General features: G+C 43.8%; 1 protein-coding gene across 31 annotated transcripts in view; it reads left to right on the top strand.

The window, feature by feature from the left end:
* LOC140709624 (argininosuccinate lyase-like) overlaps window positions 1-17281 on the top strand; it is an 82898-nt gene that overhangs the window by 45753 nt on the left and 19864 nt on the right. For 21 of the 31 annotated variants that reach the window (XR_012090232.1, XR_012090230.1, XR_012090231.1 and 18 more), the window contains exons 4-11: window positions 1928-1996; window positions 2100-2232; window positions 5369-5486; window positions 10656-11648; window positions 13527-13712; window positions 14851-16343; window positions 16927-17046; window positions 17185-17278. Coding sequence is in view for 5 of the 31 variants with exons in the window: in XM_073008809.1 (XP_072864910.1) it covers window positions 17249-17278 (30 nt within the window). In the remaining 26 variants the exon portion in view is untranslated. Of the gene's footprint in view, window positions 1-512; window positions 678-1927; window positions 1997-2099; window positions 2233-5364; window positions 5487-10655; window positions 11649-13526; window positions 13713-14850; window positions 16344-16926; window positions 17047-17178; window positions 17279-17281 lie in introns of all 31 variants that reach the window. The other 10 variants (XR_012090220.1, XR_012090217.1, XR_012090212.1 and 7 more) reach the window with 10 other exon arrangements.

Here is a 17281-nt window from a genome sequence, read left to right as displayed (position 1 = left end):
TGTGATAGGAGTATCGGTCTCTGTGCTCCCTCTTTTAGTTTCTAATTGCATGGAATATCTTTCCAACTGAAGTATGTACAATTGTAAGGCCTTTTTGCTAGCAGAATTTACTTTGATAAAATTATTTACACTAGTGATGTTATATTACATATTCTGTTAGCACTCCAAAATACCCAGAGGTAGTTTATAACATACTAACACAATTGTTAATAAAAACCAATAGCATATATGCATATAAAATATTATTTCACTCTTTCCTGCTTGTTCTTCAGGTAATAAGTTTAAAGCAAATTTGCTAACCTATAAATAATCTCTGCCTATAGTTGGTATGTATAGTGTAACCACACTTACATGGTTAAAAGAATTATAGCTATTAATCAAATTGTGCAGTTATGGGTTATTTTAAATGTGTTTTTTATTCATGTGTTCATTCATTATTTCATGATTTCATTCGTTCATGATTGTCAGGGATTGATAATGAGAGTTGTTGATTCATTACATTTTTTTACTAGTGGAAAATGAAAATCACTGTGACTTTGTTAAGCTCTGAGATATGCTTCTTTGTACCAATATGGAAAATCTAAAAGAAAAAACCCACACTCAGCACTATGAAAGTTATACCAAAAACTGGAGAAAATGGGTTTTACAGATGTGGGCCCAGACAATCAGCCTGTTAGGTGAGTAAAAATATTGCTAGCACAACCAAATGGACAGTTTAGGAGTCCCCTACAAGCAGAAGACACAATAATTTGGGTATGAGAATAATTATACTTCTCCCATCTTGAGCCATCCTAAAGAAAATATCCTGAATGTTAGGTGTTTTTATCATCTTTTGATGAAGATAGAGATAGTAGGAACAACATCATGCGAGATCTCATTTTTATGCTGAAATATGTGTATTCAATATGTGTATATGCTGAAATGTGTGTTGAAGAAAAAGCCCAGTATTTTGTTCTATTTTTTGTATTTATATGAAATGTGTATGTATTATATGAAAGAAAGGATAGGCTGGGCACGGTGGCTCTTGTCCGTAATCCCAGCACTTTGGGAGGCCGAGGCGGTTGGATCATCTGAGGTCAGGAGTTCGAGACCAGCCTGGCCAACATGGTGAAACGCTGTCTCCACTAAAAATACAAAAATTAGCCAGGCGTGATGGCATGCACCTGTAATCCCAGCTACTGGGGAGGCTGAGGCAGGAGAATCACTTGAACCCAGGAGGTAGAGGTTGCAATGAGCTGAGATCGCATTACTACACTCCAGCCTGGGCAACAGAGCTAGACTTGGTCTCAAAAAAAAAAAAAAAAAAAAAAAAAAAGGATAAAGAAAAAGATGGAAAAATATTAGCAAAGTTTGACAAAAGATATTAAGAAGAGTTTGATGGAGGAACCAGCTGAAAAGCAGTAGTGCAGTGTCCTGGAAGTTAAATGAGAAAAATTTGAGAGCAGATATATTGCTCTAACTTGAAGAAGAATAGAACTGGGTGCGGTGGCTCCTGCTTGTAAGCCCGGTACTTTGGGAGGTCGAGGCAGGCAGATCACCTGAGGTCAGGAGTTTAAGATCAGCCTGGCCAACATGGTAAACCCTGTCCCTACTAAAAATACAAAAAAAATTAGCTGGGTGTGGTGCTGGGTGCCCATAATCCCAGTTACTTGGGAGGCTGAGGCAGGAGAATCGCTTGAATCTGGGCGGCAGAGGTTGCAGTGAACTGAGATCATGCCACTGCACTCCAGCCTGGGCAACAAAGCGAGACTCTGTCTCAAAAAAAAAAAAAAAAAAAAGAATAGGACTTGTGCTGCAAAAAAAAATATGGAAATATGGCACTGTAGTGTATGTAATTCAGTTATATCATTCATTGTTCTTTGCAGACACCCAAAATTTAGCTATCTTAAATGAATAATATCTTGAAAGGCTCTTTGCTTTATTTTAGACAATTTTTGAAAATCGTCTCATACATTAGAGGTTTCGCTGAATTTTACTGTCAAAAGATGTGAAGAAGGTATGATATGCTGGAAAGTGGTGGGGATAAGAATTCACTCATACAAGTGTTGGAAAATTGTAGTATTCTTTACATGTACTCTCTATATAACATTTCTCTTTAGTTTTCAAGAAATCTTTGAAGCCAAAAAACAAGAGTTCTACAATCAATGTCAGAGGGAAGAAGAAGAGTTGAAACAGAGATTTATGCAGCGAGTCAAGGAGAAAGAAGCAACATTTAAAGAAGCCGAAAAAGAGGTCAGTACTGACATTTGATATAATTTGCATTAATTTTTAGGTGCCCTATTAATTTGGGGGTTTTAATCTCAAGAGTTTAGTTGATGTTTTTGGAGGATACTTGCTATTTTTCAAAAAGCAGCTTTTTACCATGTAAATTTGAAGATAGCCTTTACAAAATTGTAGTCTGTAATGTTTTTTTCTAGAGAACTTAGATAATTTTCCATTTAAGTAACTCTTAAGATAATTTTATAAAAATTTATTTATTTTATTTACAATTTAAATTTTCATGCATAAAGTTTAATTTGTGACAAACCCAAGCTATTTATTTTGAGAAGAGTCTTGTACTATCTAATGCTATTAATGCACTAGAAGATTGTCTTCACTTTTATAAATAAGCAAATGTTGACTAGTGCTGGCCTTGATTAATGAGAAAATTTTAAGTTGGTAAATTATGTAAATTATTTATTTATTTTATTCCATGCCATTTCTAATAAAATGGAAAAGAAGGCTATTAATATAGTTTTAATTATTTGCCACAAATATGTTTTTGGTGAAGATATATTTTTGAAACCATGATTTCTTTCTCTCAAGTATAGGTGGCTTTAGTTTAAGAACATTTAGTTTTATTAGGTAAATTGGAACATGAACTTCCTTTTTCATAAAAATAAAATGGTAATTAGGTGCTAGAGGCCAGATGTCTCACTCAAAGACAGTTGAATTATAAGTAATAAAAATTTTGGCCGGGTACAGTGGCTCACACCTGTAATTCCAGCACTTTGGGAGATGGAGGCAGGCAGATCACCTAAGGTCAGGAGTTTCAGATGAGCCTGGCCAACATGGTGAAACGCTGTCTCAACTAAAAATACAAAAATTAGCCAGGCATGGTAGTGCATGCCTTTAATTCCAGCTACCTGGGAGGCTGAGGCAGGAGAATTGCTTGAACCTGGGAGGCAGAGGTTACAGTGAGCCGAGATCGCGTCACTGCACTCCAGCCTGGGCAACAAAGTGAGATGACTCCTCAAAACAAAACAAAAAAAAATTCATTAGCTTAGATGTAAAAAACAGTCTGGATATATACATGGGTAAGTCATGGTATCCAAGGACAACAGATATAGCTGGATCTCATGAAGACTTAAATCAAAACTAGGAAGTGACCAGACACCAAAGCAACCATTTAAATTTTCTCTTTCTCTTCCACTTCACTTCCCTTAGTTATGAACTTTATTCCTGTACGTCTGCTTCTTTTTTCTTTCTGGAGATTAGTTTCTTTTCCGTATCTCAACTATGTGTTCTCTTAGGGTTGATTACATATCTTGATTATTGTCAATTAATGCTGCAATAAACATGAAAGTGTAGATATCTCTTTGACACACTGATTTTATTTCCTTTGAATATGTAACTATTAGTGGTGTTTAATGTTTAATGAAGTCCCATATTGTTTTTCATAATAGCTGTACTGATTTACATTTTTATCAAAAAATTGACATATAGTGGCAATTATTCATTGAATAAATGGACCCAGCAATAGTGCATTAGCTATGCTATATGCATACATTAAAAATGCAGATATATTGACTTTCGAAAGATAATGTAACTTCTTACTGCTTTTGAACATGTTTGTGAGTTATATTGCTGAGGGATCTTTATCTTCTCATTCTTTCATCTTAATCCAATGTTATTAAAATTGAAATCACCAATATTATTCCATATCTAAAAATAATATCTACCTTGTAAAAATTATCACTCTGGCCCGGGCTTGGTGACTAATGCCTATAATCCCAGCACTTTGGGAGGCCAAGGCGGGTGGATCACAAGGTCAGGAGTTCAAGACCATCCTGGCTAACACGGCAAAACCCTGTCTCTACTAAAAAAAAAAAAAACAAAAAATTAGCTGGACGTAGTGGCAGGTACCTGCAGTCCCAGCTACTCAGGAGGCTGAAGCAGAAGAATGGCATGAACCCGGGAGGCGGAGCTTGCAGTGAGCCGAGATCACGCCACTGCACTCCAACCTGAGTGACAGAGCGAAACTCCATCTCAAAAAAAATAATTATCACTCTGCTGCATTTGAGAATAGACTTTTTAGGTAATAATGATATAATCCATAGGGTTTTTGGGGGGCACAGAAGGATTCATGTAACAGAATATTTTATTTTGTATTTTCCCAGAGCTATAAAACATGATGTTATAATAGTATAAGGCATATTTTTCCTCTTTTCATAATTTTTTCTAAAAAAAATTAGTGTTTGTTTCCCATATAACTTTTAACTTTATAAGTAAATATTTGTCTCTTTTAGCTCCAGTTTTATGTGAAACAGAGTTTCCAGATTTATGTAGCATGGAAAGTTTTTGTAAGTCAGAGTTACTGATTTTTGCTATTTTCTCAGTTATTTAGTTCTTTTATCTTTAGTTGATTTTTTTTTTTTGTAGTGACACATTTTGTTTCCATTCTCATTTTCTTTTGTTTATATTCTATGTATATTTCATTTTTGGTTACTATGAGAATTACACATAACATCCTAGAGTTATAACATTCTAATTAGAATTTATTTCAACTTAAAAGTTCAATCACATACCAAAATTCTACTGCTATATAGCTCTACTGTTTTTATGTTATTGATGTAGCAAATTATATCTTTATTCACTGTATACCACTTAACAGATTTATAATTACAATTTATGCATTTGTCTTTTAAATCCTGTAGAAAATAAAAAGCAGTTACAAACCAAAATTACAATAATACTGTTTTTATGTTTGTTTACATATTTACCAGAAAGTTTTATATATTCATATAGCTTGCTTATTTACTTATATAGATACTGCCTAGAGCTCATTTATTTCAACCTGAAGGAGTTTAACACTTCTTGTATGGCAGATTTAGAGATAAATGGATTTTTTTCAGCTTTAAAAAAAAAATCTGGAAATGTCTTAATTTCTCCCTCATTTTTGAAGGACAAGTTTTCCAGCTGTAGATTTCTCAATTGACAGGTTTCTTCATTATTTTAAATATATAATCCACTGCCTATGGCCTTCAAGGTTTCTGCTGAGAAATCAGCTGCTAATGTTATCCAGATCCCTTGTCTGTGAGAGTTGCTCTTTTCTCTGAGCTTTCAGTATTCTCACATTGTCTTTTTGTTTGTTTGTTTTTTGAGACAGAGTCCTGTTCTGTCACCCAGGCTGGAGTACAGTGGTGTGATCTCAGCTCACTGAAACCTCCGTCTCTTGGGTTCAAGTGATTCTCCCATCTTGGCCTCCAAAGTGGCTGAGGCTACAGGTATGTGCCACCATGCCCAGCTAATTTCTTTGTATTTTTAGTAGAAATGGGGTTTTGCCATGTTGCCCAGTCTGGTTGCAAACTCCTGGCCTCAAGCAATCTGCCTAGGACTACCATTTTCCCAGCAATCTCATTACTTGGTGTATACCCAAAAGAAAATAAATCATTCTACCAAAAAGGCACATTCACTTGTATGTTTATCACAGCACTATTCACACTAATAAAGACATGGAGTCAACTTAGATGCCCATCAATGGTGGACTGGATGAAGAAAATGTGGTACATTTACACTGTAAAATACTACACAGCCATAAAAAAGAACATGTCTTTTGCAGCAACATGGACACAGCTAGAGGCCATCATCCTAAGAAAATTAACGTAGAAACAGAAAACCAAGTGCTGCATGCTCTTATTTACAAATGGGACATATGGACATACATTGGGTACATAAGGACATAAAGATGGGAAGAGCAGACACAGGGTACTACTGCAGGGGGCAGAGGAAAGAGACGGGGAAGGCAAGGACAGAAAAAGTACCTATTGGGTACTATGCTCACTATCTGGGTGATGGGATCGTTCATACCCCAAACCTCAGCATCTCACGATATACTCATGTAACAAACCTGCACATGGACTCTCTGAATCTAAAATAAAAGTTGATCATATTAAAAAAATTACACGCATATATACTCATTGGCACTCTTAAAGGCTGTCAGGGCTGGGCTTGATCTAAGCACAAAATGACTCAATCACAGAACCAACCCAACCACAAAATTGATTGATTTAATCACAGTAAATAACTGATTTTTTTTTTTTTCTTTTGAGACGGAGTTTCACTCTTGTTGCCCAGGCTGGAGTGCAGTGGTGCAATCTCGGCTCACCGCAACCTCCACCCCCCGGGTTCAAGTGATTCTTCTGTCTCAGCCTTCTAAGTAGCTGGGAATACACATATGCACCACTACGTCCAGCTAATATTTTGTCTTTTTAATAGAGGTGGAGTTTCACCATGTTGGTCAGACTGGTCTCAAACTCCTGACCTCAGATGATCTGTTCGCCTCGGCCTCCCAAAGACATTAATTGATTTAACTGGAAAGATGTTATGATGGAAAAGTGAAACCATCATAGAAATTTTGGATATCTAAAATAGCATATTTAGATATTTTTAAAAATATTTTGAAATAATACAAAATAAAAACAAAACCTTTTTATTGTGCATCACAGAAAGACACTTTCCTCAAAAATATATAGATCACATGAATTCATCACATAATACACTTTTTTTTTGTTTTTGAGATAGAATTTCACTCTTGTTGCCCAGGCTGGAGTGCAGTGGTGTAGTCTCAGCTCACTGCAACCTCCACCTCCCAGATTCAAGCCATTCTCTTGCCTCAGCCTCCCAAGTAGCTGGGATTACAGGCGCCTGCCACCATGCCCTGCCAAGTTTTTTTATTTTTAGTAGAGACGGCGTTTCACTATGTTGGCCAGGCTGGTTTCGAATTCCTAACCTCAGGTGATCTACCCGCCTCCGCCTCCCAAAGTGCTGGGATCACAGGCATCAGCCACTGTGCCCAGCACAAAATATACATTTGTAACACACAAGTCAAGAAACGGAACATTGACAGCACCACATAATCCCCCCACAGCGCTTCCCAAACACTGTCTTCTCTTTCCTCCTCAAGGGAACCGCCATCCTGACTTCTAACACTGTAGATCCCCTTAACTGGCTTTGTTTTTGTTTTAGTTTTTAACCTTATATAAATGGAATTACGCAGTTTGCGTGCTTTTGTGTTGGGCTTCTTTTGCTCAACATTATGCTTATGAGATTCATTTACACTGCTATATATAGCTGTGGTTTCTTTTTTTTCATTACTATGTGCTGTGCCCTTCTGTGATACACCAGAGTTTATTTAGTCCTTCAACTGCAAATGGACATTGGGTTGTTTCAACCTGGGCTATTACAAATAATGCTGTCATGCCCATTGTTTTTAGATGTCTCTGGCTGCACATTTATATTTAGAGAGAGACATTTAAAAACAAGATTAAATATATATTCTTGTTCCACAACCTTCTTGACTCTTTTAATTGTGGTAATTCTGGTGGGTTTGTGGTGGTATCTCATTATGGTTTTAATGTGCGTTTTCTGATTTATTAATGAGGCTGAACACTTTTTCATGTTTACTGGTCATTTAACAATTCTCTTTTGTGAAGCATCTGTTCCAAATGTTTTCCTGTGTTTCTACTGGGTTGTCTTTCTTTATCGATTGGCTGGAGTTTATATATTATTGACATAAGTCCTTTCAGAGTTGTGAGTGCTGCAAATGTATTTTCTTCTCTGTGGCTTTTCAGTCTTTTAGTTATGTCTTTTTGACAGCAAAATTTCAGTGTGGTCAAATATTAATCTATTAGTCTTTTCCTTTATGATTCATGCTTTTTTTTTTTTTTTTTTTTGAATGGAGTTTTGCTTTTGTTGCCCAGGCTGGAGTGCAATGGCGCAATCTCGGCTCACCACAACCTCCACCTCCCAAGTTCAAGCTATTCTCCTGCCTCAGCCTCCCAAGTAGCTGGGATTACAGGCATGCACCACTACTCCTGGCTAATTTTGTATTTTTAGTAGAGACAGGGTTTCTCTATGTTGGTCAGGCTGGTCTTGAATTTCCAATGTGAGGTGTTCTGCCCACCTCAGCCTCCCAAAGTGCTGGGATTACAGGTGTGACCTACCGCACCTGGCCTGATTCATGCTTTTGAAAGGCAATTTAACAGACCTTTTCCTAATTTGGTGTCCTGAAGATATATGTCTCTGTTACCTTCTAGATTAGTGCTGTCCAATAAAAATAGGAAACCACACATGCAATTTAAAATTATCTAGTATTTACATTAAGAGAACAAAAATAATCAGATAAAACTAATTTTAGTAATGTTTAACTCAGTATATCCAAATTATTATTTCAAAATTTTAATGTTAAAATACAGATATTTTAAGTTTTTTTTCTACTAAGTGCTTAAAATCCAGTGCAAATTTTACACTTAATAGCACATCTCAAATGCTCAATAGTCATACATGAACAGAGTATTTCTAAAAGATTTATTGTTTTTACCTTTTCATATTCAGGACTATGGTCTATCTGCAGTTTATTATTATTATTGTTATTATTATTTTTAAGACAGAGTCTCACTCTGTCATCCAGGCTGGAGTGCAGTGGCATGATCTCAGCTTACTTCAACCTCCGCATCCCGGGTTCAAGCGATTCTCCCACCTCAGCCTCCCGAGTAGCTGGGATTACAGGTGACACTACCACACCCGGCTAATTTTTATATATTTTGAGAGACACAGGGTTACCATGTTTGCCAGGCTGGTCTCAAACTCCTGACCTCAAGTGATCCACCTGCCTTGGCCTCCCAAGGTACTGGGATCACAGGTGTGAGCCACTGTGTCCAGCCTGCAATTGATTTGCATGTAGTGTGATATAGGAGTCTAGCTTAATTTTTTTTCCAAATGAGTATCCAAGGGATTCAGCACCAATTTCTTGAGAAGAAATCCCCTCTGCTCCTTTTTTCTTAAAATGACCACATATGCATGAGAGTCTGTTTCCAAACTCTATTCTATGCCCTTTGTCTACTTGTTTATTCTTTCACCAGCACTACACTAGATTAATTACTATAATTTTCATCATAAGTCCTGATATCTGGTAAGAAAGAATGTATTCTTAGGAAAGTCTTGGCTATTCTTGGGCCTTTACATTTTCATATAAATTATAATCAGCTTATCAAGTTCCCCCAAAATTTGGAATTTTGATTGACATTATATTGAAACTAGATATTAGCTTGAAGAGAGCACGTTCAAAAACAGATTGGCCAGGCATGGTGGCTCACACCTATAATTCCAGCACTTTCGGAAGGTTGAGGTGAGTGGATCACTTGAGGTCAGGAGTTCGAGACCAGCCTGGCTAACATGGTGAAACCCCATCTCTACTAAAAATACAAAAACTAGCCAATTACAGGCGGGCGCCTGTAATCTCAGCTACTTGGAAGACTGAGAGAGGAGAATTGCTTGAACCTGGGAAGCAGAGGTTGCAGTGAGCAGGAATGGTGCCTCTGCACTCCAACCTGGATGACAGAGGGAGACTCCATCGCGAAAGAAGAAAAGAAAGAAAGAAAGAGAGAGAGAGAGAGAGAGAGAGAGAGAGAGAGAGAGAGAAAGGAAGGAAGGAAGGAAGGAAGGAAGGAAAGAAAAGAAAGAAAGAAAGAAAGAAAGAAAGAAAGAAAGAAAGAAAGAAAGAAAGAAAGAAAGAAAAGAAAGAAAAGAAAGAAAAGAAAGAAAAGAAAGAAAAGAAAGAAAAGAAAGAAAAGAGAGGAAGGGAGGGAGGGAGAGAGGGAGGGAGAGAGAGAGAGAGAGAGAGAGAGAGAAAGAGAGAGAGAAAGAGAGAGAGAAAGAGAGAAAGAAAGAAAGAAAGAAAGAAAGAAAGAAAGAAAGAAAGAAAGAAAGAAAGAAAGAAAGAAAGAAAGAAAGAGAAGTAGCCTGGATGACAAGATTCTAGATAATGGCCCTACTTAGGACCCAAGTTCCCTTTTGCAACACAAGCGGTCAGCCCAACTTAGTGCTGTTTTTCTCTTATGAGCATGGATTTCCAGAAGTAGCGCTTCACTCTAATATCACTGGGAATTGTTTTGTAGCAATGAATGCATGGAACTGCCTCATTCTTTTTAAGAGGTTATTGTATGAAATAACCACAGGTTATTAAACTTGCCCACTATAGATGGGCATTGGGATGTTGCTAGTCTTCTGTGGTTACAAATACACTGCAGTGAACCTCCTTGTACACCTGCCCTTTTGCACAGGTGGAGTTGCTAGGTCAAAGGATACACAGGTGGGTTTGTCATTTTAAAAGATGCCATCAAACTGCCCCCTATTATGGTTGTACCAACTGACCCCGCATTGCAGGGAACAGAACCCACGAACTCTAACTCCAAAGCCAAGGCTGTCTCCCCATCAGGTTCATGACTACACCAAATGTCATGTTGAGGTCCAAAGGGAGCGGATAGATGAGCAGAAAGAACACTCAGGGGGCTGCAGGCAGGTAAAAGACTTTTATTCAGCAGCAGCTCTCATCAGCAGCTTTCTTACGCTGTCTTCCCTTGTCTGTTTTTTTTTTTTTTTTTTTTTTGTGACAGAGTCTCGTTCTTTCGCCCAGAGCTGGAGTGCAGTGGTGTGATCTCGGTTCACTGCAACCTTCGCCTCCCGTATTCAAGCGATTCTCCAGCCTCAGCCTTCCTAGTAGCTGGAATTACTGGCACCCACCACCACGGCCCATTTTTTTTTTCTTTTCTTTTCTTTTTTTGTAGTAGAAACGGGGTTTCCACGTTTTGTTCAGGCTGCCCTTGAACTCCTGGCCTTAAGTGATCCGCTTCGCTCGGGTTCCCAAAGTGCTGGTTACAGGCGTGAGCCACTGCGCCGGGCCCTCTCCCTGCATCCTTACGTGCCTGCAATGCCAAGAGGGAGCTCTTGGCCCCCGGGTTAGGATCAGGGCCCCAGAGGCCCAGGGTCAAGGCCACGGGCCGCATCCCAAGGACGTGCATCCCTCCAAGAGGCTGCATCCAACAGGCATAGAAGAGGCTCTGCTGGAGCCTGCTCGGAGTCCGGCTGGGGAAAGCCAGTGGAAGTGTTTCTTGAAAGAGGGGAATCCCACCTATCTCAGGGGTTCTGTCCTGGCCTGCAGCCCTGGATCGTCAGGACTGGGCCGAGGTGGGGAGCAGACTTCACCCTTCTTGGCTGGGGCTGAGGGTGAGGGTCCTGCTTGAAGGGCCTAGCCCTGGGTTCCCAGCCACCGACTCCACTCTGTAGTGCCTGGCCCCGCCCAGCCCCTCAAGGCCTGGCAGTCGCCCTCAACAAAGATGGCGAGGATGGCCTCAGGCGCGTCGCGTGTCACGTCGCGCGAGATGCAGGGCTCCTCCCGCGCTGCTCTTAGACCCGTAGAGGGCGGCCCAGGGAGGAGCAGAAAGTGTGGTCTGTGGGGCTGCCTGACACCTGGTAGGCGCTCGGGCCGCTCTTGTGGGGCTGCGCCCTGGCGCTGCAGGGCTGAATGTTATACCCCCGAGAGAGGCCGTTGCGGGAGCGCAACGAGCTGGAGGCCTCTGGAGCTTCGGTGCCGCCTTCTTCGACATCAGGTGCGGTGGCTTCTAGGAGCGGTGTTAACGGTGTCCGCTGCGAGAGATGCGTGCTTGAGGCAGGGCCAGGAGGTCCCCGGAAGCCCGGGGGCGGGAGTGGAGGAGCCCGGCCCCCACCCCGCCCCCAGCAGGCTCCTTCACCTGGGCGTCCCGGGCTGGGGGCGCGGGGTTGGGGGACAGGTGGACGGGGGGACCCAGGATGGCCAAGGAGGAGGAGGAAGCGCTTCTGCGGAGTCCCCTCCGTGGGCGAAGGCTGAGCCCGGGCAGTATCTATCTTTCTAGTGTTTATTTTTAATTAAAAAATTTTTGAGACTGGGTTTGGCCCTGTCACCCATGTTGGAGCGCAGTGGTGCAATCCTAACTTCTGAGCTCAAGCGATCCTCCCACCCAGCCTTGCAAGTTAGCTGGAGCCACCATCCCTGGCTAATTAAAAAAAATGCAGAGGCCGGTCGCAGTGGCTCACACCTGTAATCCCAGCACTTTGGGAGACCGAGATGGGCGGATCACGAGGTCAGGAAATTGAGACCATCCTGGCTAACACCGTGAAACCCTGTCTCTGCTTAAAAAAAGAAAAAAAATAGAAAAAAGAAAGAAAGAAAATTAGCCTGGTGTGGTGGCGGGGCCTGTAGTTTCAGCTACTCGGGAGGCTAAGGCAGGAGAATGGCATGAACCCGGGAGGCGGAGCTTGCAGTGAGCAGAGATCGCGCCACTGCACTCCAGCCTGGGCTACAGAGTGAGACTCTTGTCTCAAAAAAAAAAAAAAAGAAAACAAAAAACGTGCCCGTGCTTGGTGGCGCACGCCTGTAATGCCAGCACTTTGGGAGGCTGAGACGGGTAAATCACCTGAAGCCAGGAGTTCAAGACCAGCCTGGCCAACATGGTGAAACCCCATCTCCACTGAAAATATAAAAACTAGCCGGGTGTGGTGGTGCATACCTGTAATTCTAGCTACTTGGGAAGCTAAGCCAGGAGAATCGCTTGAACCCAGGAGGCAGAGGTTGCAGTGAGCTGAGATCACCCCACTGCACTCCAGCCTTGGTGACACAGTGAGACTCTTGTCTTAAAAATAATAATAATAACTTTTTTTTTTTTTTTTTAAGATATAGAGTCTCACTACGTTGCCCAGGCTGGTCTCGAACTCCTGGCCTCAAGCCATCGTCCCACGTTAACCTCCCAAAGCGCTGATTACAGGCATGAGCCACCCAGACACTGGGGGGGCCAGAGCGGCAGGCACTGCACAGAGCTGGGCCCAGGGATCGGGAGGAGGGGACAGTTTAGATGTCCTGAGGTCAGCTCTGCCAAGGAGGAAGGTCCTTTGGTTTTCAAGGTTCAGATACAGGACAGGATGTGACAGGCCGAGGACGCCACCCCTGTTCCCCTCCTGACTTGGATGTGGTCAGGAGAGAAGTGGGACCGGGTAAGGTCTGGGCCACTTTTGCCTGGTCTGCATCCTCTTTTTCTGACTTTGTGGCATTCGGTACAGGAGGAAGAGAGGAGAGAACTGGGTGCTAGTGTGTGCCCCACTCAGTGTCCTAAGGAAAGCCCCCCCAAACCCCCCAACCAGCCTTCCTCCCTGTGACAGGCAGTGGGTCATCTACCTCTTAGTCACCAGTCTAAACCTTCTTGCCTCGAGCTGGGATGCGGCCCTGGGCTCACTCGTGTCTCGAGAGATATTGGGCCCCATCCACTCCTAGGATGGACTCCTGGCCCCACTGGCCCAGGTGCACAAACTGTCCTCAGCAAGTTATCTGTCTGTTTTGCTAAGATTCCCCGCTATGTGTCAGGGCTTGCGCTAGGCCTGGGGGCACAGCTGTGCAGCACACTGGTCCCGGATCCCTTTGGGGGCCCAGGAGCTGAGACTGGACCTTCTTTCCACAGTCGGGCCCCACCCTGGACATGCCGGTTCCTTCCAGCTTCAACGACATTGGCCAGCACTGGCGGCTGTGGCATTTTGTCAGCCAGGTGTGGTATGAACAGGAGGTGACCCTGCCGGAGCAATGAACCCAGGACCTGCGCACAAGAGTGGTGCTGAGGCTTGGCAGTGCCCACTCCTATGCCATCGTGGTCAGTGCAGCCAGGAGCAGCCAGGGCGGGTGGGTGGGCACGGCGGCTGAACAGCCTTTCTCCTGGGGTGGGACTGTGGGGGGCCCTGCCCTGCCCTGGGGGCTGTGCCCTGTGTAGGGGGGTAGGTGGCCTGATCTACCCCATTGGGATGCCATTCTTCCCGTCTGACTGCCAGGCCCCTGAGCTCCATGCTGTAGTTTATGTGAGGGAGTGCCCAATAGCAGGGCCCCTCCTCATGCCCTGACCTGCCCCCCACCCTCCCCATATCCCCTGTGTCTACAGTGGGCAAATGGGGTCAATGCGCTAGAGCATGAGGGTCTACCTCCCCTTCAAGGCCGACATCAGCAGCCTTTTCAGGACATGCCTGTTGCCTGTTTTCCCCGGGGCAGGAATTGAAGGGAGCCGCCCAGGCTGGAGTGGTTCAGCCGGGCTGTCACAAGCCTTTGAAGCTTCCCATCTTCACGCCTGGCTGTTGGAGAGTGTGGGTTTGGAACTTGAGGATAGGGGGTTCTGTTCTGTCCCGTGCCAGCCACGGCCAGCTTTGAATGGGCAGAGCAATAATGGGGGGAGGGTGTAAAAGAAGAAATGAACTTAGGAAAGAGAAGAGGAAAAGAGGCTTCAACAACAGTCTAGGCCGAACATGATGGCTCATGTCTGTAATCCCAGCACTTTGGGAGGCCAAGGTGGGTGGATCACTTGAGGTCAGGAGTTCAAGACCAGCCTGACCAACAGATAGTGAAACCCCATCTCTGCTAAAAATACAAAGATAAGCCGGGAATGGTGGTGTGCACCTGTAATCCCAGCTACTCGGGAGGCTGAAGCAGGAGAATCACTTAAAACCAGGAAGGGAAGGTTGTACTCCAGCCTGGGCTACAGAATGAGACCCTGTCTCTAAAAAAAAAATTACTGTGGAGGCCTGGGGCGGGTGCTGGGAGCTCTGACCACAGGCTGGTCCCTCTGTTGGGTTTTTCTTCCCTTTATCCCTCCTGGTTAACTTGACCTGGCATAAAGGCTGTTTCTTCTAAGAGGCTGTCCCTGACTCTCCAGTCCAAGTTATGTTTATTGTCTTGCAGAGCCCAATTCCTGCCTCCACTTGTCATTTCCATTTGCAACATTTCTTTCATTGTTTGTTTTTCAGAGTCAGAGTCTTGCTCTGTTGCCCAGGATGGAGTGCAGTGGTGCAATCATGGCTTGTTGCCACCTCAACCTCCTGGGCTTAAGCGATCCTCCCCCTCAGCCTCCCAAAGAGCTGGGACCACAGATGTGTGCCACCATGCCAGGCTAAGTTTAAATTTTTTTTTTTCCCACTGAGAAGAAGTCTCTTGCTCTGTTGCGCAGACTGGAGAGCAGTGGTGCAATCTCGACTCACTGCAACCTCTACCTCCTGGGTTCAAGCAGTTCTCTTGCCTCAGCCTCCCGAGTAGCTAGGATTACGGGCAGGTGCTACCAGGCCCAGCCAGTTGTTTTTTTCTTGTATTTTTTGGTAGAGATGGGGTTTCACCATGTTGGCCAGTCTGGTCTTGAACTCTTGACCTCGTGATCTACCTGCCTTGGCCTCCCAAAGTGCTGGGATTATAGGTGTGAGCCACCATGTCCCACCCTAATTTATACATTTGTTGTAGAAACGGTCTTGCTATGTTGCCCAGGCTGGTCTCGAACTCCTGGTCTCTAGTAAGCCTCCTGAAGTGCTGGGATTCTAGGCGTGATCCACCTTGCCCGGCACTTGCACCATTTCTCTGTGCATGTTTCTCCATTCCCACTGCCCAGGACCTGTGGCCTTAGATTTGAGTCACTACTGAGCACCTCGCACCAAGCCCCATACCTACCTCCCAGCCTGCACTCCCTGTTCGCTTGATGCATTAGTAAATATTCCTCCTGAATCTGCACCCATCCATTCCTGTGTTCAAGAGCTGTTTCAGAGAGTCAACCTCATTTTTGGCAGTGTCCAGCCCACTGACCTCAGCTCTGTGTGCCTGGAAGGGTGGCTGCTCCTCTGGGGGGATAGGATTCGGAGGCAGGGGGAGAAAGAGTGATGTTAGAGAGCTTGGTCTAGGACTAGAGGATCATGTGCCCTTATGTAAAATACATCTCAAGTTAGGGAAGAAAGCAGTGGCTCCATGTTTTGTTTTTTTCTTTTTTTCCTTTTGTTTGTTTGTTTGTTTTGAGACAGGGTCTTGTTCTGTGGACCAGGCTAGAGTGCAGTGGTGTGATCTCGGCTCACTGCAGCCTCCACGTCCTGGGTTCAAGCGAGTCTCGTGCCTCAGCTTTCAAGTAGCTGGTGATACAGACGTGCCACCATGACCAGCTAATTTTTGTATTTGTAATAGAGATGGGGTTTTGCCATGTTGGCCAGGCTGATCTTGAACCCCCGACCTCAAGTGATCTACCCTCCTTCGGCCTCCCAAAGTGCTGAGATTAAAGGTGTGAGCCATCGTGCCTGGCCCCGTGTTGTGTTCTGATGGGGGAAGATGGGACAGAAAGGATGGGAGGGTGTCTGAGCCCTTCCTGGACTGACGGAACCTGTGCCTTCTGCCTTTTGTGGACAGGATGGTGATCGCTCACACCAAAGCCTTGGACCCTTCCCGGCCTGTGACCTTTGTGACCAACTCCAACTATGTAGCAGACAAGAGGGTGAACCTGGGGGTCCCCACCCCATTTTTCCCCACCTTTGCCTGGGCTTGTCCTGAAGTCTGCTCATGGGAACAGCTGGAAAGAACCATGAGCTGCCAGTGTGGGATTTTTTGTTTTGTTTTTTTACTTGAAAAAATAGAGACAGGGTCTTGCCATGTTGCCCAGGCTGATCTCGAACTCCTGGGCTCAAGTGAACCTCCTGCCTCAACCTCCCAAAGGGCTGGGGTTACAGGTGTGGGCCACCGCACCCAGCTGCAGCCAGTCTGTTTTCAAAGATGGTCTTTGGGTTAATGAGAATTCTCTCCCTGCTTACTCGCCAGGCAGCGTGGCTTTCTGAATCCAGGGAGGCTGGGCATAGGGAGATGGGATTTGTTTGCTCAGTTTGGACTCAGCGTTTTTTGCACTTTGATTTACTAGACTCATAGAATGTCAAAGGTTTAAGGGGGCTTAGAGTTCATCTGGCCCACACCTGGCTGATCAGAATCTCTAGGGGAAGTTTTTTTGAAATGGCAGATCTCTGCATTCTGAGATCCTGATTCAGTAATTCCTGGGTTGGAACCTGAGTTTTCTTTTTCTTCTGTAGATACAAGGTGTTACTCTGTTGCCCTAGCTGGAGTGCAGTGGTGCGATCACAGCTCATTGCAGCCTTGAGGACTGTGGGCTCAGGAGAGAGAGGGAAGTCCTGTTTATTGTTGCTTCCAAGGTACTCTGCAATATCTGACACAGCATGCGGTAAATAATACCTATTGAGGGCATGGGTGAGATCTTAGAGCCATGTTTAATCACTCACTTTGTCCGGTTTTTTTTTTTTTTTTTTTCTTTTTTTTTTTTTGAGATGCAGTCTTGCTCTGTCACCCAGGCTGTAGTCCAGTGGTGTGATCTCATGGCTTCTCACCAAGGCCGAGATGGACCGGATACTACATGGCCTAGACAAGGTA

This window comes from Chlorocebus sabaeus, chromosome 21 (assembly GCF_047675955.1).
Source record: "Chlorocebus sabaeus isolate Y175 chromosome 21, mChlSab1.0.hap1, whole genome shotgun sequence".
Classification (NCBI taxonomy): domain Eukaryota; kingdom Metazoa; phylum Chordata; class Mammalia; order Primates; family Cercopithecidae; genus Chlorocebus; species Chlorocebus sabaeus.
Note: the sequence above shows the minus strand (reverse complement) of the source record. Positions and strands in the feature narration are given on the sequence as shown.